Source organism: Ovis aries, chromosome 23 (genome assembly GCF_016772045.2).
Source record: "Ovis aries strain OAR_USU_Benz2616 breed Rambouillet chromosome 23, ARS-UI_Ramb_v3.0, whole genome shotgun sequence".
NCBI classification, from domain to species: Eukaryota; Metazoa; Chordata; class Mammalia; order Artiodactyla; family Bovidae; genus Ovis; species Ovis aries.
The window spans coordinates 56,344,470-56,365,437 of record NC_056076.1 but is presented as its reverse complement, the minus strand read 5'-3'; the positions used below and the strand labels follow the sequence as shown (position 1 = coordinate 56,365,437).

The following is a 20,968-nucleotide window of genomic DNA, read 5'->3' as shown; positions in this document are numbered from 1 at the left end:
CATCCCTCAGTTGCCTCATCTATAAAATGGGGAAAGCCACCATTCCTAGAGTGAAAAGCAGCCTCTAAAGTGGCCCCACCGAGGGCCAACTCCTAGTTTTCCATCCTTGTGGAAGCCTCTCTCCTGAGTGCAGGCTGCATCCTGTGACGTTTCTAGAGAACTGAACACGGCAGAGGGGATGCAATCTCAGCTCCAGGGTTGGGGGGGTCTCGGCCACACCTCTTGCTCACCGACTCGGAGGAAAGACAGCTGCTGTGTTGTGAGCTGTCCTAATGGGGCCCACATGGCAGAGAACTAAGGTCTCCAGCCCACAGTCAGCAGGACCTGACGACTGTCAACCAGCAGATGAGTAAATCTGGAAGCTGAGCCCCCGCCAAGGTGAGCCCTGGGACAGGGTGGTCGTCCCAGTCAAAACCGCTTCATCACAGTCTGTGAGAGATCCTGGGCCAGAGGTACCCAGCTAAACCATGCCTCGACTCCTGATCACAGGAACTGGGTGATGATTCACATTTGTTGTTTTAAACGACTAACTATTGAAGTAATGTTTTATGCAGGATTCAGTTCAGTTCAGTCACTCAGTCGTGTCCGACTCTTTGCGACCCCATGAATCGCAGCACGCCAGGCCTCCCTGTCCATCACCAACTCCCGGAGTTCACTCAGACTCACGCCCATCGAGTCCGTGATGCCATCCAGCCATCTCATCCTCTGTCGTCCCCTTCTCCTCTTGCCCCCAATCCCTCCCAGCATCAGAGTCTTTTCCAGTGAGTCAACTCTTTGCATGAGGTGACCAAAGTACTGGAGTTTCAGCTTTAGCATCATTCCTTCCAGAGAAATCCCAGGGCTGATCTCCTTCAGAATGGACTGGCTGGATCTCCTTGCAGTCCAAGGGACTCTCAAGAGTCTTCTCCAACACCACAGTTCAAAAGCATCAACTCTTCGGCACTCAGCCTTCTTCACAGTCCAACTCTCACATCCATACACGACCACAGGAAAAACCATAGCCTTGACTAGACAGACCTTAGGTAACCAATATATCACCCCCCAGATTGTTATTTCCAAATAACACATGGAAAGCTTTGGAAAATACGGTAGGCACTATGGTAGGTGATCAAAACTTGCTGGCTCTTCTTCTATCATGGAAACATTAAAGTCTAGCGATGTGAAAAGCAATATGCACCTTTCACCATTAGCTCTAAAGTGACAGAAGAAGACCTTCCTGACTCCAAGATGTCGGAAAAGGATGGCACTTGGGGATGAAAACCTACAAAGATACGTCCCAACTTTCAGAAAACTCACTGCCATTGCCCATGCCGCACTGACAAGACAACAAAGAGCACGGCAGCAAGACACGAAGACTGAGAACTAATAGACACTGACCGAGTCACTCTATGGACCAAACCCAAAAAAGGCAATGATGTAGCCAGATCCCATACCTCAGAGTATATCAAAAACAGACCAAATATTTAAAACACTCTAAACCAAGTTTCTCCTTACAATTATCTTTAGAAGGCTGATAAACCAAAATCTTGAAGGGCAAGATTGTTACTTATGTACAGTTATCTTACCCTCCAATACTTGGAGCACACCACCAAAAGTGACCTTTGTGTGAACGCACAGAAAGAGATGCTTTGGCAATTCTGACAGTAAATCGGTTTGGATTCTTCCTCAAATATTGGCTCAGTATCCTGAAAAGAGAAACATTTGTAAAAACTTCAGGGTTGGCAGGATTGTCAATTTAAATTATCACACAATGATAAAGAAAACAAAACAAAATAAAGACATCACTTGATGTGCTCATCAATTTAGCCCCTCATGTTGAGGACTAAGGTAGTAAAAGGCAGCCAAAATGTACTCTAACGTCACGTGGGCACAGCGTATTTGCTACAAAGCTACTCAAGATTAACAGACTAATGAGAGTCAGAATGTCATCACTGGCAATGACAAATGCTAAAAATGCTAGTTAATCTTAATTTCTGTCAGTTTTTGACATAAGCTTGTAGGTTAAAAAAAAAAAAGAAAAGAAAACATCATTTCCTCCAGTTTCTCCCAGATTCAATGTCTAAAAATCCCCTAACGGACGAGATTAGGATCTCTTGCCAGATACCTGATCTGCCTTTCTCACTGATAAAAAGCAAGAAGGAATTCAAGCCTAAGGAACTCAGAGGACTGAGACTGGCTTCATACCCTTTTAGCAGCAGTTTGCTTTTTTCCGCCCGCCTCAAGCAAGCTACCTTTTCAATTTAGACAGAAGCAGCTGAGGAAAAGCCTCGTCTATGCTTCTCTACTCCATATTCTGTACAATATGTTTCTCTGTTTTGTATCCTTGATAAAGCAGATGTCTACCATCAAAAGGGAAAACAATAATTCATGTACAGAGATAGCATTCTAGGGGAATCTTCTGCACTATGTCAATAAGTATGGAAAAGGAAAGCTTTTTCTTTCCTCCAGCCTATCATGACTACCATGTAAGACTTCTCAAGAACAAGAACAGAGAACTCACTTCCAGCCTCCTTTGTCTCACCTGCAGGTCACTTATTTCCGAGGTGACAATCCACACCTTCAAGATGCCCGTCACGGAGAGTGCCACCACGGTGTCCTCTAACCGAGAAGGAAGAAGCAACCGGTTACCAGCGTAGTACGATTGCTTTCTACACGGGAACATGGTCACAACGGTGACGTGGACCATGGTTTGCTTTAATGAAACTAAATAACAGCATGTTTTACAATCAGCATGAAAACCTAATTCTAGGTTTTAGGAAATAACAGAAACCAGATTTTGAGACACAGGTTGATAAAGATGATCAAACGCGGAATTCAAAGAAAACCTGTTTTAAGCTGTGTGATTTCTTATTTCTAACTTGTAGGCTTTAATAATTTCAAATATTCTTGATTACCATGTCTACAATTAACCTTAAACTTTTTAAGAACAAATTTTAAAAATTAAAAAACAACTTTTATTCCTCAACGTTCACTTTTATTTATCCTGGGGAAGCACATTCATATCGTGTCTTCAGGGCACACCTTTCCTCCTTCCCACCCACCTCACCTGCCTTCTAGACAAGTTATTGCACACTGCACTCTCCATAGACCATGATCAAGAGAAAGACATGATGTAAAATCTAAATCCATCAGCTTCGGGTGACGGAAAAGTCACAGCACCACAGTGATATTCATGAACTCTGAGAGGCGGGGCCTTACAAAGCAGTCTAAGGCAGGCTCCAGAGCAATGGAGGGATGTGTTAAAAATCACATTTTCTTCGCTGATTAACCACTGAACTGTGGATAACTGAACTAACCTACCTTAAATTCAATTTGCTTATCTGTAAGCAAATATAAATGAATAACACAATGATAGCACTTACTTTAATAAGGTGTTATGAGAATTAAGACACCACAGGTATAGCCCTTAGCCCATCAGTACAGATTAGTCATCACTGTTATTGAAAAGAATTGCTTACTATCTTTCAGTAAAAACTTTATTTGTACTGCCTGGTTCCCTAGGCAAGTTTAAGTGCTGAAATGCACTGATTACAATTCTATGATCACTGTATAAAGAAGCTAGAACTGCTCATAAATGTCAATTACAGCAAAAGTGCAATATGCCAATAAATTAGAAATCCTCAAATCTCCACACACGAGAATATGGCAAAGCAGACTGAAAATATGTACGGTAGCGACGCTATAAACGGACGACATTTAGAACTGTAGGTACAGCACAACATTTTCCATTAAAGTTGCATTCTACCCTCTTCAGACCATAATACAAGCATGTATGTTTCACAGATGGCTATTTCCCACGCATTCCTACATAAGGCTTTATGTGTGCGCGTGCTAAGTCGCTTCATTCATGTCCAACTCCATGCGACCCTGTGGACTATAGCCCACTAGGCTCCGCTGTCTATGGGATTCTCCAGGCAAGAATACCAGGGTGGGCTGCCGTTTCCTCCTCCTGGGGATCTTCCCGACCCAGGGATCAGACCCACAACTCTTATGTCTCCTGCACTGGCAGAGGGGTCTTTACCGCTAGCGCCACCTGGGATAGGCCCTCAAGGCTTTATGTACCTGTGTACAAACTACTTCTGCCAGAAACATCACAACCCCATGTCGGACAAACTCCTCTTCACCTCTCAAAGCTTAGATGAGACTTCATTGAATCTGGGCAGCCTTCCTAGCTGCCCTCAAAGCCCCTTCACTGTCTTTGCTAATTCTAGCCTCTACTATTTTTCTGTCTTTTCACATGTTACACCGAACTGCCATTGTTTATATATCATCCTCCCTTCCTAGAATTCCAGTCCTGCCAGTAGTTCAATCCTCTGCACCTAGAAAAGAGTAGGCACTCAATAAATATTTGTGGCATGGCTGTTGAATAAAAAGCTACGGAAAACTCCCAGGGAAGGCAGTTCACCAATGGACACGACGTAACCCAGTGGTAAAAGCAACCGCTCCGGGGTCCGTCTGGGCGCCAGGAAGCCACAGGCTTGTTCTGTGACCGTAAGCGGAGACTCCATCACGCTAAACTTCACCCGCCTCCTCATCCACACATCCTATGATGGCAGTAGCTGTGACACCGAGCACCGTGAGAAGCGGTTACTGTATGGAAATGCTAAGCATGTGCCAATGCTGGGAGCACTCTGTACATGAAGTCTCACGTCGATGGTGACAGTAGTTACAGACCAGCCTTTACAGCAGAGCACGTGACCACGCAGTCATCAGGAGGGCTTACAGGAGTATTCCAAAGGCACATACGAATACACATTCCATGTTCAGTATTACTATCCTCTTCCCCAACAATTACTTCTGCCAGTTTCAACAGAAAAGGAGAAAACACACTCATATATGTCGAATGTTAACTACACATCAAGCGCTTACCAGGAACAGTCACTCAATTGAATTGTGTATAATCCCCTCCCTTTTCGTTCCCTTCACATAAAATGGAAATACTTCCTATGCCTCTTCATAGCAAGTAACCAAACCAGGCCCAAGAGATACACAAACTATGGTTCCTCCTGACATGCTCTAAGACTGCCAAAAACCAGTGATTTATTCCTTGGAATGGAGACAGTCTAACACGTTAAATCTTAGGTCAATCAAAGACTCCTTTATGAAAGTAGAGACAGACCACAAATCATGAGAGTCGCTATTTCTTAAATTGAAGAATACAATATAAGCAAGTATATTAATATTTGATACACTATAGAATCCTATAGTAAGCTCATCATAGTGCAGAAATTCCTAAAGGGCACACTGACCTTGTGTTCGGTGGGATCGAATAATACTCATGGAGCTGATCCAGTCTGGAGAGATCTTTGAGACTAAGGAGTACAACACTTCAAGGCTGGTGGCATCCACCACAAGGATTTCAGGATAATGACCGTGGCACAGAAGCCTTCCTTCTCTCTGACTTCCAACAGAGAACTGATAGAACTAGAAGGAAAAAATTTTTTTTAATGTTTACTTAAGATACTTGATTCACATACATTCACCAAGCTTAGTAGGATGCTCAATTTCTCCAGCAATATCTCCAGATATATAGTACATACTACGATACATATACCACATGCATACTATATGGTACATATTACATGTGTCTATGGATACTTCACGACCAAGATAATCACAATGGTGTGATCACTCAGCTAGAGCCAGATATCCTGGAATGTGAAGTCAAGTGGGCCTTAGAAAGCATCACTACAAACAAACCTAGTGGAGGTGATGGAATTCCAGTGGAGCTATTTCAAATCCTGAAAGATGATGCTGTGAAAGTGCTGCACTCAATGTGCCAGCAAATTTGGAAAACTCAGCAGTGGCCACAGGACTGGAAAAGGTCCAAAGGCAATGCCAAAGAATGCTCAAACGACCGCACAATTGCACTCATCTCACACACTAGTAAAGCAATGCTTAAAATTCTCCAAGCCAGGCTTCAGCAATATGTGAACCATGAACTTGCGGATGTTCAAGCTGGATTTAGAAAAGGCAGAGGAACCAGAGATCAAATTGCCAATATCTGCTGGATCATGGAAAAAGGAAGAAAGTTCCAGAAAAACACCTATTTCTGCTTTATTGTGGATCCCAATACACTGTGGAAAATTCTTCAAGGGATGGGAATACCAGACCACCTGACCTGCCTCTTGAGAAACCTGTATGCAGGTCAGGAAGCAACAGGACATGGAACAACAGACTGGTTCCAAACAGGAAAAGGAGTACGTCAAGGCTGTATATTGTCACCCTGCTTATTTAACTTCTATGCAGAGTACATCATGAGAAACACTGGGCTGGAAGAAGCACAAGCTGTAATCAAGATTGCTGGGAGAAATATCAATCACCTCACATATGCAGATGACACCACCCTTATGGCAGAAAGTGAAGAGGAACTAAAAAGCCTCTTGATGAAAGTGAAAGAGGACAGTGAAAAAGTTGGCTTAAAGCTCAACATTCAGAAAATGAAGATCATGGCATCTGGTCCCATCACTTCAAGCCAAATAGATGGGGAAACAGTGGAAACAGTGCCAGACTTTATTTTTTTGGACCCCAACATCACTGCAGATGGTGATTGCAGCCATGAAATTAAAAGATGCTTACTCCTTGGAAGGAAAGTTATGACCAACCTAGGTAGCATATTGAAAAGCAGAGATATTACTTTGCCAACAAAGGTCTATCTAGTCAAGGCTATGGTTTTTCTAGTCATGTATGGATGTGAAAGTTGGACTGTGAAGAAAGGTGAGCACCAAGAATAGATGCTTTTGAACTGTGGTGTTGGAGAAGACTCTTGAGAGTCCCTTGGACTACAAGGAGATCCAACCAGTCCATCCTAAAGAGATCAGTCCTGGGTATTCTTTGGAAGGACTGATGCTGAAGCTGAAACTCCAATACTTTGGCCACCTCATGCGAAGAGTTGACTCATTGGAAAAGACTCTGATGCTGGGAGGGATTAGGGGCAGGAGGAGAAGGGGACGACAGAGGATGAGATGGCTGGATAGCATCAACGGCTAGATGGACATGAGTTTGGGTGAACTCCGGGTGTTGGTGATGGACAGGGAGGCCTGGTGTGCTGCAATTCATGGGGTCTCAAAGAGTAGGACACGACTTGAGCGACTGAACTGAACTGAACCATCTTCCAAACACTAATTTAACTCCAAGACACTTTGAGATGGGCAAAAAAAAAAAAAAAGGTTACTTTAATGGAGAAAAAGGTTCTCCAATTATTAAAGATGGATGCCCCCAAGAGTTTTTTAATAACTTGGCACTTCCTTGTGATTTCAGTAAGTGCCAGTGTGATCAAGGTTCACCATTTCTACGTATATAAAAGAACAACCTGCTTCTGGACCTGAGAGGGTGAGTATCACAAAGGAAACAATGGCCACACACTAGTAAATCTGCCAAAAAGCATCTTCTCCTTAGGGATGACTGCCAGTCGGAATACAGAAGGCCTAAATACCAGATCTGGTGAAGAGGAGGCACTGAAGATACACTGATTAACTTTTCTTAAACTGTAAGCCAAAAGTTTTTCAATCATAAAATTTTATAGCAGTCAATATATTTATATCCAATGAGTCTGAATGACATTGATGTATAATTTTTCAATTAAATTATCTATAAAGTCAATGCATCTAAATGATATACTATCCTTTTTCTCTTTATAAACTTAATGACTCTTCATATGGTTAAAAAAAAAAAAGTAATATAGGCCCTTTAAATAAAAAGCGTATGTCCTAGGAATTCCCTGGCGGTCCAGTGGTTAAGACCCCATGCTCTCACTGCCAAGGGCCCAGGTTCAATCCCTGGTCAGGGAACTAAGATTCCACAAGCCATGAAAGTGAAAAGTGAAGCCGCTCAGTCGTGTCCGACTCTTCGCGACCCCATGGACTGTAGCCCACCCAGCTTCTCTGTCCATGGGATGGCACAAGCCATAAAGTGAGGCCAAAAAAGAAAAAATCCAAAATGGATCACAGAGCTAAATATGAATGGAAAAACAATAACGATAACAAGCAATTAAAAGGGAAAAAGCTGTACACCTGAAACACAACAATGTAAATCAATCAGTCTTAATAAAAAATTTTTAAAAAGAAAAAAAAAATAGCGTATGCCCTAATAGCATTGAAAAAGCAATTTTTAAAAGGCTCTGCCAGGGCAAGAAACAGTCACTAAAGACCTATATCACACTAACCATCTCTAAACATTTTCCATTGCTTTTCTAATTTGTGCTAGTACAGAAGGTGTTCTTTCTCAACAAATTATTTTGTTTGTTTTAAGGGAAGCAGTATGATGTAACTGAAAGAACAGAGTCCCCAGAGTCAAGAAAAGCTATTCTGAGATCCTAGTGATGGGAATGACTCACTGTGAGACTGGGGCAAGTTATTTAATCACTCTATCAGCCTCCTTGCATGTAAAAGGATATACTCCTATCTGATGCATAAGAATATGGGTGGGGCTAAATGAGACACCACACAAGAAAGGCCTAGATATCTGCTATAAACCTGAGTTCCCTCCTCTCCCTCTCCTTCCCCATTAAGACTATAAATCACATTTTCTATATACAATGCAATTTTCCCAACACTCAATGCAGTAAATGATGAGTAACCTGAAGCACAAAGAATTTGACAATTATGGAAGAATAGGGGGGAATACCAGGAATATGTTACTTCCTTGGTGGCTCAGACAGTGAAGCGTCTGCCTACAATGTGGGAGACCCAGGTTCAATCCCTGGGTTGGGAAGATCCTCTGGAGAAGGAAATGACACCCCACTCCAGTACTGCTGGGAGCCAGTGTGAGGAATCCCGCCCGTGACAAGGTCATGAGGAAGGAAGCTGACATACGCAAGGCGTGCTCAGACTTCAGGGGCCCCTCTGGAAATTCCTAAGCATGTACCCCAACAAAAATCTGCCGGCTTTTGTGCTCTGCTTTTCCACTCTTCTGACATTTTCTGGAAAAAGTCAATTCAGGGCTTTAGTCTTCTGCATTTGAAAGAGTGTTTCAATCCAAATACTCCTCTGATGGCTTTCTAGCCTGCCTGCAGGACTCCTACAGCTGCGCGTGTGATTGTTTGAGGCCTCCTGACCGCAGGAGGCACAGGAAGCTTAAAACATCCTAGGAATGTAGGGGCTTCCGAGGAGTCAAAATCTTTAGAATAGGACTGATTAAAGGTTTCATTTGTTAAGTCAATATTTGCTGCCAAATTTTCACATCCTTTAGTTGTAGATATAGTTAGAAAAACAAGTAGTAGACCTTGTGTTAGCAACATTAGATCTTTGAGTTAAGTACCCTCTTTGTTGTGTCCCACTGCACCTTTGTTCTATAGAGATGTAACTTTAATGTTAATGCTTTAAGGAGATGTAGATTAAAGAAAAACACTTCAGGGGAAACAAGATTAACATTCATTAAGGAAGAGAGCCAAAAAGTGTTAACAAGCCTCTTGGCCAGAAGATAATGTAAATCACCTGAGACCTTTTGTATACCAAATGATGTATAGAAAGAGTCTGAGCTGCGAACGCTACATAATCTTGTGTTACCCATTGATCTCTGTTTTATCAAAAGTATAAAAGGCCTTCTGAACAATAAAGGATGGGGCCAGCTTCTCGGGGCCAGCTTTTGGGGCCGGGGGCCAGCTTCTTGGACCAGCTTCTCTAACTAGTCTACCGGCCTGGTTTCTTGGGACTCTGGCTCCCCCCGCGTCTCTCTCTCTCTTTCTTCTCTCTCTTTCCCTCTCTCTGCTCTTTACTTTAACTTCGGGCTGAATCTCCACCTGGGGCGCGGAGGCTCGCCAGGTCTACTTACTTGCCCCGGCTGTTAAGACCCGCGAGAAAGGGAGCTTAAGGCGAGGCACCCTTAGATATTCAAGCGGGCGCCGGTGGCCCAACGTAGATGGTGCAAATTCCTTGTCTGGAATTTTATTGGCCTTCCGCGTAAACCAAGCTATTCAGCCCTCTTCCTCCACTTAATCTTCTTACTACACTATAGTTTCTTAATCTAATCTTTCATTAATAAATAAACAAGTCTTTCCACGCCGACGCCGTCCACCCTTCGAATTCCCTGGATCCACCGGGGCTGGACCCCGGCACAGTACTCTTGCCTAGAAAATCCCATGGACAGAGGAGCGTGGTAAGCTACAGTCCATGGGGTCACAAAGAGTCAGACACGACTGAGTGACTTCACTTTCACCAGGAATGTAGGCGAGAGGCTATAAATTCCTGTAAATTCCTGAGTTAAGTTAGGTATGTGAAAAGGTCATATCTTTTACAGACCCAAGGCCAACTGCACAAGCAAGGAAAAGGGTATCATCCAAAAAGTGGATTGTGTCAGACTTCTCTGATGCTCCAGTGGCTGAGAACCTGCCTTCCAAAGCAGGGATCAGAGGTTCAATCCCTGGCCAGGGAACCAAGATCCCCCATGTCTCGGAGCAACTAAGCCTGTAGGCCTCAACCACTGAGCCCGCGCACCACGACAAGAAAAGACCCAGAGCAGCCAAAAAAAGGAAAAAAAAAATTTTTTTTAATGGATTGTGTCAGTCATGAATGGAATCACAAAGGCTTTAGCAAGAGTGAATTCCATTATTTAGGATGTAGAATGCTTACCCAACCAACAAAGGGGCTCCCACTTGGGTAACCAAGACACCTAGCAAGAGCAGACACAGCAGTGACGACGGCTGGCTTACACCTTTCAACACTCGTCTCCGCTCCTCGGTCTTCCTCCCCCACTACACTGTCTTCTGAAGAAGATTTCAACTGCTGCAGTTCTAGTCTTCCTGTCCCATTACCCATTCCCACCCATTTTTCACAGAAAAATAGAGACTCAGTGTTTAAAAAAAAACACGTTTTAAACTGACCATGGGTGCTGAGTTGGCCGGTTGCAGAAATCAATACCAACCTGTATGCCAGTATGTGTGCAAGCTAATTTTGTAAATTCAATACATCTGCCATCATTCACGTCCCAGAGGCACATCTCCCTATAAAACAAAATAATCGCTGACTTTAAATCTGAGTTTTAAAAGCACGGTTCAACTTTGTCACGGTAGTTTAAAATTAAGCTTCCATTAAAACGTACATATTTCAGAAAAAGCAGCATATAGTCATTATCGCTGTTCACCAAAACTCCTGACCCTCCCAGCCACCGCCTTAAGTTCCCCTCCAGCCTACCCACCCTTGCCCTGATCCACATTCTTTCTGGACACAAGAGAGGACTACACTTCCTGGTTCCCTGTCAGTTGGTGGAGTCTTAGGAGCGGTTCTGGCCAGAACTGGTAGGAGGCCCTCCCAAACTCCCCTCCTCTGCCTCTGTGCCAGAGTGGCTGCTCTCTCACCCTCAAGCGCAGAGTGAGGATAATAATGAAGCAGAGCACAGGCCTAAGTGGTAGATAAAAGGGCAGGCGACAAAAACTAGAACTAAATGTTTAATTTAAACCATTCCAATTTTCCATTGATTATCAACATAGCTAGAAAATTTAGCACTGCAAAACACAAAACTTAAGGTCAACTGATTTCCAAATCTTCGCAAATTAAAAACAATATTCCAGTTTTGATTCCACATTTGCTGCAGAAGTTTTACTGTAGTTCATGGGGTCCCAAAGAGTCAGACACGACTGAGCAACTGAACTGACTGACCAAAAGAAAAGAGCTTTATCTCAAACTAAAGAGACAGCGTTCAAAATTAGAAATGTCAATATGCCTTGTCCTTCAAAGAAATAAACTGAAGATTTATTTCACAGAGGCGAACATTAATAAAATGCAGTGATCCTGATGCTTATTATTAGGGTATTCCTTAAGATGCCGTAGGGCTTCACTGACAGCTCAGTTGGTAAAGAATCCACCTGCAATGCAGAAGACCTAGGTTCGATCCCTGGGTTGGGAAGATCCCCTGGAAAAGGTGAAAAATACTCCAGTATTCTGGCCTGGAGAATTCCATGGACAGCCCATGGGGTTGCAAAGAGTCGGACACAACTGAACAACTTTCACTTTCCTATATCCCATGTGGTATAAACTTTTCAAAGGAAACTCACCTATCTGTTTAGAATATGTATTCTAATATGAATTTACCTGATACTGCTTCTCAGTTACACAAGGTTCTTTTCAAATTCATAAATTATAGAGAGTTGAAGGGACAATTTCTTAAAAAACTCTCTTCCCGTTCCGCGACTCTCTTCAGTAATGTATTTCATAAACACACAATTTTCTAAACACCCCAAAAGTTTTTATTCCCCCCATTCTAGGCCCTTCACCTGCTGTCCAATGACCCACCTTTCCAAAAGCAAGCTCTGAGACTTAGGAATGGATATAGCTACGTTAGCGTATTGACATACATCAATATAACTGATCAAACTTTTGTATGGCTTCATTTTCCAAATTTATGCTAACCTAGCATCACTGAGGTTTCTTAAAACTCTCAAAGTTGTCTGCCAACTCAGTAAAAATGCCATGGGGATTAACGACCATACTTTAACTTTTACGGTATTCTGAGTTTCTCAAAAGCAGGGCAGAGACATAACCATAAATTATAATAAAAGTACTATAAAAATCATTAATAAAGATAAAATTCATTTTGAAAACCATATTTCAAATAGCTTTATGTTGAGACAACTGAGACATTTATTTAAAAGATACCCAAAAAATAAAATAAAATTCCCTACTTATTAATACACTGGTATTATTTGCATTAAAGACTTAAGAGGAGAAAAGTGAATAAGAAAATACTTACCCACTCTCAGATGCGCTCACAATATACTGTTTGTCACTAGACGCACAAGCTTTAGACAAACAGGTGATTGATGCTGTGTGACCAAACAACAGTGCTCGGGGATTGACCTAGAAATACATAATATGTTTTCTAAAGTAGTCGTTCTTAGGAATCTTGTTAAATATTCAGTATAAATGTACAGATACAGATTTGAGAAGAACTGCTCAGGACACCAAAAACCAACAGCAGCGAAACAGTGACTCCCACCAATTCAGTGCTCACCATTACCCCACCAATGGTTCTGAAGTCGAAAGTGGAACACCAAGAGGTGACATTACTTGCCCAGTATACAGAGAGGGATACTGCCAAGGTTTAAAGCGGGCAGTGTTTAGCACAGAGCTCTACTGCACAGAGAAATCAGGTTAAGACTGAATTTGCATATAAAATAATTTCCCCTCACTTATTTTTAAAAATAATACTTTCCATGATCTGAAAGCACATTTAGAGCCTCTAGACTGACATCCCAAACACAAAAAATAGAGAACAGGTACCCTACCAAAAGCTGGTATCAACGTTAACTATCAGGAACTAATAACGATCTGCACAGACTAATGATTTACTGCCATAGTGCCTTTGAAAGGATGGCTTAATACCCACTATTCTAAAATAGTCTGGCAATCAGCCTCCAAATTCATCTACTTTGTACCAAACAGCATGCTATTATTTTAGGTGATGTCAGGGCTTTAAGTAATTTCAGGATATATTTCTTAATATTTTATACATATACAATATTTATAACATATGTACCAGATATAAAAAACATCTAACCACATAGTCAATACCCAGCTTAGGAAAAGAGAATGATTAATACCTTTCATGCTATCAGTTTTGGAATCAAAATCACCTTAGTCGTATTTTGCATAATTATAATTGAAAGAAAAATACCATCATTGTTTATGGTTAGAACACACCTATATGAATGTTTTCTCATATAACCAACCCCATTTCCAAAGAGAGATTTCATATTCCTCCACTGGAAAAAAAATGCTTTTGGTCAATTCTTTAATTTTTCCCTAGAAAATCAAATTTACCAATGGTTAGTTTTATTTTCAATGTACATGGCCTTGCTAGAAAATTCCATTTTCAGTCATAATAGAGTAACTAGAACTGACTGTACTCTCACCAAAACCTAGAAAGATGAACAAAAATAACTGAATGAAAAAAAGCACATAATCATCTCATGGGGCAATAAGAGCATTTGACAAAATTCAATTTCCTTTCCTGATTAAAAAGTCTCAACAAATTGTGTGTAGAAGGAATGTATCCCAACATAATAAAGGCCATATGGAACAAGCCCATGTAGAAAACACTAAAAGCCTTTCTCTAAGATCAAGAACAAGACAAGGATGATTACTCTTGGCATTTCAATTCAACATAATATAGGTCTTAGCCAGAGTAGTTCGGAGAAGGCAATGGCACCCCACTCCAGTACTCTTGCCTGGAAAATCCCATGGATTGAGGAGCCTGGTGGGCTGCAGTCCATGGGGTCGAGATGAGCCGGACACGACTGAGCGACTTCACTTTCACTTTTCACTTTCATGCATTGGAGAAGGCAATGGCAGCCCACTCCAGTGTTCTTGCCTGGAGAATCCCAGGGACAGGGGAGCCTGGTTGGCTGCCGTTTACGGGGTCGCACAGAGTCGGACACGACTGAAGCGACTTAGCAACAACAGCAGCCAGAGCAATTGAGCAACAAATAATAAATAAAGCAACCAAGTTAAAAAGGAAGAAGTAATGTTTTCTCTGCAGATGACATGATCTTATATGTAGAAAATCCTAAAGCCTCAACCAGAAGACTGTTAAAACTAATGAAGAAATTAAGCAAAGTAGGATACAAAATAAACATCCAAAAATCTGTTGTTTCTATAACAGCAAGTTATCAGACAGAGAAATTATGCAATCCTACTCACCATAGCATCAAAAAGAATAAATTACTTAGAAATAAATTAAAAAAAAAAAAAGAAATAAATTTAACCAAGGAGGTGAAACACCTGAATTCCAAAAATTATATAAGACACTAATGAAAGAAATGGAAAAATAAATAAGTGGAAAAATACCCCACATTCTTGGGTTGGAAGAATTAATGTTGTTAAAAGGTCCATACTACTCAAAGCAATCTGCAGTCAATGCAATCCTATCAAAATTCCAATGGTATTTTTCACAGAAATAGAAAAAACCTTGATGAAATTTGTGTAGAACCATAGAAGACACCAAATGGCCAAAGCAGTTTTGAGAAGAAGCAAACTTGGAGGCTTCACACAATGAGCACCAACGTAATTAGAGGAAAAGTAAAAATGTGGCATTTCTATTTTTATCTCACCATATTCCATAAAAATTTGTCACGTTTATTAACTAAGAAACATTTCACATATAACTAGTGCAGAGATATATAAGATAATCTGTTCAACCGATCAAAAAACAATCCATCCTCAAAGACCACAGTTCAAAAGCGACAGTTACCCAGTTATCAGCGGCAAGGAGTGACGTTTAGAATTAGAAGAGGTGATGAGACAGTTCTTAAGACTAAACACCAGCACTAAGGCCCCAGTCTGGGACCTTGAGGCCACTCGTTCTATAGTCAGACATCATTCCACACGCCTTTCTTTTTTCTTTTAGTTAAGTTTTTTGTTTTTTCCTTTCTATTACCTGAGATGCTATAATTATTCATTAAATAAATCCTTACCATGTACAAGCACTGTGATAACCGCTCAATATAACTTCCCTCACAGAATCCTTACCGAAACCTTGTGTGGTTGACCCTATTTTAAACATGATGAGACGAAGGCCTGAGACAGGTAAGTAAACTGCCCGAAGTCACACAGCTAGACACTAGAGTAGCCAAGATTCAAGCCAACTTCGTTTGCCTGCAACGCTGAGCCTTTACCATAACGTTTCACTTCTTTCATTAGTGCCATGTATTATAAAATTCCCTGCAATTATAGTTTTATTCTCCAAAATTATAGCTCTACAGGTAGTGGAAACAATAAAACTTTGTACAGGAGACAATACCTTCATTAACAGACTCCCTCCTTTACTCTTATCTCCATCTCTCTACGTACGCATGAAATACTACTTCTGCAATTTCTGACATTTTATTTTTTATTTTTTGCCACACCACACAGTATGTGGTATCCCAGTTCCCCGACCGGGGATTGACTCCGAGCCCCCTGCAGTGGAAGCACAGATTCTTAACCACTGAACTACCTAGCTGGTTGAGATGATGAACACGTTCTAAAACTGACTGCAGTAAGAGCTGCACAAGTCCGTGAACAGAGTAAAAGATCATCACATTGTACACTCTGAAGGGTGTGTTGCATGATGCAAACTTTATCTCAATAAAGCTGTTAAAAAGTTTTTTACTTAAAAAAGCAACTTTTTTGCCTCTACGTTCCATGACAACTATCATCCCATCTTCTCTGTTCCTCCTTACAGAAAAATTCCTGGGGAAGTTGTCAGAGATTGGAGGTTACAATATGGAAAAAGAGCATCTGTCCACAGACAGTGCCCAGAAGCAGAGCACACAGCAGTAAAGAATGGCAAAAAAAAACCCACACACTGATTTTTAAAATAAAGGCAAAAAAACGTACGTTTTGTACATTTTTACAAAGTTTTTCTCTCTTCAAGACGCTGATCTCAGAAGGCTCAAAACTGTTATTTAGTATCTTTTTGGAAACCTCCTTCAATATGATTAGAAATTTCCTGAAAATATCTTAAATGTAACATAATAAGCCAGGTAGGATAGCTATTATAATTGGAAATCAAGCCCCAAACCAGCAGAAGTCAGCTCTGATGAGTAATGCTGATCATCATTCTGAACACAAAATGTATCTCACAGAAAATACAGAGGTAAAATTATTCTGGAACTGTTATTTTTTGTTAAGTAGCTTTTTGCATGCAAAAAGTACGATCGGCATTTCAAACACTCACATCCAAGTCCACGGAGAGGTCCCAGAGGCATATCTGCCCGTCGTGGCAGCCGGTCGCGACTGTGGCCCCATCATCCGTCAGCAGCACGGCTGAGATGCAGTGCGTCGGGGCTCTGCGGCCCCACAGGACGATGGGCAGCACGAGGCTGTTTCCTGCCATCCTGCCGGCAAACCTGGGGATGCAGCGAGAGCAACGTTAAATGCTACGGTATTTCCCTCTAAAACACATCACACACGTTTACTCTGAAGCCCACTTGAACTTCCTTAGTGCCAAAAATTCCCCTAAACATCATGCATGCATGCTAAGTCGCTTCAGTCGTATCCGACTCTTTGCGACCCCACGGACTATAGCCTGCCCAGCTCCTCTGTCCATGGGATTCTCCAGGCAAGAGTACTGGAGTGGGTTGCCATTCCCTTCTCCAGGGGATCTTCCTGACCTAGAGATCAAACCCCGGTCTCTTGCAGGCAGATTCTTTACTGTCGAGCCACCAGGGAAGCTTCATGCTATTAGTTGAAATGTATTCTAATCCACTCGCACAGGTTGCCTTGTCACGGTGCTTCCTGTAAACCAGTAGCTCTCAGATTCCTCCTCTCAGATTGGCCTGTCGGAGCTCACAGTTGGTCTGGGCTGACAGAACCAGGGTCCAGAGGTTGCTCTGCTGGCCAGCCGGAGAGCCTGGGCCTCCGTCATCAGCCATCTGACTGCTTTCCTCACTGCTTTTCCTGTGGGGATAACAGTGCCTCACAGACCCTCAGGAGAGCCCTGCCAGCTGGGCTGACCTAATGGCCCCAAGAACCAGGCAATGATTGGTTTGGTTGTTTTTCATTTATTTATTCATTGTTTTTGGAGGCACTGGGTCTTTCATTGCGTGCGAGTTTTCTCTCGTTGGGGCTTCTTTAGCTCAGCTGGTAAAGAATCTGCCTGCAATGCAGGAGACCCGGGTTCAATCCCTGAGGTGGGAAGATCCCCTGGAGAAGGGAAAGGCTGTCCACTCCAGTATTCTGGCCTGGAGAATTCCATGGACTGTATAGTCCATGGGGTCACAAAGGGTTGGACACAACTGAGCGCCTTTCACTTTGTCTATGTGCAGCTGGGGGGCTCCACAGCACAGGTTGATCAGCTGTGTCACATAGGCTTAGCCGACCCGCTGCATATGGAACCTTCCCAGACCAGGGATCAAGCCTGTGTGGGGAACTGACAACCACTGGACCATCGAGGAATCCCATGATTGACTTGATTTTTAAGTGGCAACAAAAGATATGTGTATAATCTAGACACTGTAGAATCTAAGACTGTCCTAGGAACTTTTCAGAAACACTTCAAGGAATAGTCATTTTCTATGAAAGAAACTAGTTTAATATCTATGGTCTCATTGCTGGTTGCTTTTAGCAAAAGTCTTTTCTTTAATCCACTACTTATACTTTTTAAACTAATAAAAACTAAAACAAAAATCCACTCCCTGGAAAGAAAATGAGGCGAGTAAAAAATTACGAATGACATTTACCAAATGCAATCTATATACAACTGCATCTTTTATTTCTTGTTCCGATTAATGGGTTTTATGCTATAGTGCCGGAGAAGACTCTTGAGAGGCCCTTGGACTACAAGGAAATCAAACCACTCAATCCTAAAGGAAATCAATCCTGAATATCCATTAGAAGGACTGATGCTGAAGCTGAAACTCCAATACTCTGGCCCCCTGATGTGAAGAACCAACTCATCAGAAAAGACCCTGATGTTGGGAAAGATTGAAGGCAGGAAGAGAAGGGGACAGCAGAGGATGAGATGGTAGGATGGCATCACCAACTCCATGAACATGAGTTTGAGCAAACTCTGGGAGACCGTTAAGGACAAGGAAGCCTGACGTGCTGCAGTCCATGAAGTCACAAAAAGTCGGACGCAACTTAGCGCCTCAACAACAAAATGGCTTTCATCAGTTTGTTTCTCCCCAAGCGTCATCTGTTCGCTACAAGTAAAAGGTACGCATTTGAGGGAAAAATCCCAACTTCCTTTCTCGTTTATAAAATCCTTTATGTACCAGCAGTTCATAGACTACCATGACATTAACAATTATTTCCATATTCCTATTTAACATTAGTAAATGAAACAAAGCACTGAGCCAGTTTTAAAAAATTGGGTACAGCATGCTACTGGCTGAATAACATATCCACCAGTGACTCTCAAAAAGAGAATCTGGAAGGAGTTCACTTCTCCATGGTGACGACATTCATTTTAAAGATGTATCACCAAAGATTTCTCTCAACTAAATAAGCTCACAGCAAGTAACACAACATGGTGAGATCAAGAAAGAACACCGGGGACTTGCTTGGCAGCCCATCGTCAGGACTTCACACTTACACTCCAGGGGACAGAGGTTCAGTCCGCAGCTGGGGAACAAAGATCCCACACGCCATGTGATGTGGCCAAAAAGTGAAAAAGAAAGAAAGAACACCATTTCTCTCGATAGGTGAGGACTCCTATTCAATGCATCTACCTAGCTTGAAGAGAACGCAAATACACAGATTCAGGACTAAGGAATATGTGTGTGACAGGGAGCTGTATCTGTTCTGGTGCAACAGGAAGGAACGTTCTGGTATTCAAGTGACGAGGAGCTCAAAGAAACCTGGAAGAAGAATGCATTTCACAGCCCTTAAAATAAGAGAAAACAACTGCCCATAACATGGCAAAGGTATCACTGTATCCTTTCCAGAAAATCCTAGTACATCATCTTATCTGCTACAATAACTGTTTATCCAAGGAATCAGGCAAGACCTGTCCAATCAACCTGGGGAAGAGGGGGAACCAGAATTCAAAATTCACTGTTGTATTTCCAAGGACATGAGTGAGACTGAAGAAACTAACCTGTCCTGACCCCCAGATATATATACCCTGCCAAAGGACCTTAAATTATACACAATCCTGGATCTAAACAGCAAGTGTCTACTGGGTGAAATATTTAAAAGTTGAAAAGTCATAAAAGAATACCTGAAATAAAGCTGTAGTGAGAGGTCACAATCACTAACTGAGACTGATCTGTCTTACTGCTGGGATTAGGGTGGTCCCAGCAACATACAGAAGAGATAGAAATAATTTCCACACAAATAATAATCAATCAAAGGACCTGGTGTCAGACTGGAAGATGGTATTAAAAGAACAGGAGAATAAGAGCCCAGATCTTGTCTAGAGTAGGGGGGGGGGGGGGGGACAGAAAGTCTTATTTATAGGCCTCAAGTGGAGAAATAGATTTGTGTTCCTGAGTCTCAGAACAGACTTGATAGAAAAGCCTCCTAGATAAAGAAGGTATTAAATCAGAGCTGGAGGCAGACTGTAGGGAAATGGATTTTGAGCACATTCAAAAGTTGGAGGCAGAGAAAACCGTCAAGTTACATTTGGGTATTGGCTCTGCCATCTCTCCTCAGACAAGGAGACAGCCTTGCTAAGATGCTATGTGTCAGGAGAGCTCAAGGATATTTTTAAAATAGGGGAGCTCATCCTTTACAAAAACTCCTTTAACTCTAGACTAGACTTTCAGTTAGCTAGGAAAAACAAACTTCCTACTTGTATAAGGCCATGGTTTTTTGAGTTACACATAAACATATGATCTCTCTCACTGCACACTCAAATACACTGCATCTTCAGAGTGTGTGAGAATAAAACCCATGGCATAAAGGAAGAGGCAAGAAGAATGACAAGAAATTACTCTGAGGAAAAAGCTTAAGGTCTCTACAAGCAAGGGGAGGGGGACTTTGTTGGGGGTGAGAGAGAACAGGGAGACAAATAACCACCGTCACCCTGCGACTGGGGGCCAGGCCCCTCCACACACTGGCAGAAGGTAATGAAAATTCATCACGCCAACATGTGAAGGATGAATGCGCCTTAGCTGGCTTGGGGTGGGACACGGCAAAATGTCTATATATTTAATTTTTATACAAGCCCAATCTATAAAAGTTAGTCCTGCCTAACTTCTAAGAGAATTCAAGAAATTTATACCCCCACAAAACACAGTGATACTTCCTTCCAGCTCTAAAATGTGTTAGCTCTTATAGTCAAGATTCCTTTAGATAGCCTAGGTCCTCTTAATTTCTCTACACATTTCAAAATTAGATTGTAAATTTCTGCGGAAAAGCTTGCTGAGATTATGGCTGGCGCTGCATCAAATTCATATATCAATTTGGGGAGCACTGACTCTGCTAATGTTGATTAAATATGACTGGTACAAGGGACTTCCCTGGGGGTCCAGTGGTTAAGACTCCGTGCCTCCAATGCAGGGAGCACAGGTTTGATCCCTGGTCGAGGAATTAAGACCCCACATTCCCAA

General features: G+C 42.0%; 1 protein-coding gene across 8 annotated transcripts in view; it reads right to left on the bottom strand.

The window, feature by feature from the left end:
- WDR7 (WD repeat domain 7) overlaps positions 1–20,968 on the bottom strand; it is a 355,172-nt gene that overhangs the window by 315,738 nt on the left and 18,466 nt on the right. For 5 of the 8 annotated variants that reach the window (XM_060405555.1, XM_060405557.1, XM_027960762.3 and 2 more), the window contains 6 exons: positions 16,651–16,822; positions 12,685–12,791; positions 10,861–10,939; positions 5,250–5,424; positions 2,522–2,598; positions 1,566–1,685 (listed from right to left, as the gene is read on the bottom strand). In XM_060405555.1, coding sequence (XP_060261538.1) covers positions 1,566–1,685; positions 2,522–2,598; positions 5,250–5,424; positions 10,861–10,939; positions 12,685–12,791; positions 16,651–16,809 — 717 coding nt within the window. In that variant the 5' untranslated portion in view covers positions 16,810–16,822. Of the gene's footprint in view, positions 1–1,565; positions 1,686–2,500; positions 2,599–5,249; positions 5,425–10,860; positions 10,940–12,684; positions 12,792–16,650; positions 16,823–20,968 lie in introns of all 8 variants that reach the window. The other 3 variants (XM_060405554.1, XM_060405556.1, XM_060405558.1) reach the window with 1 other exon arrangement.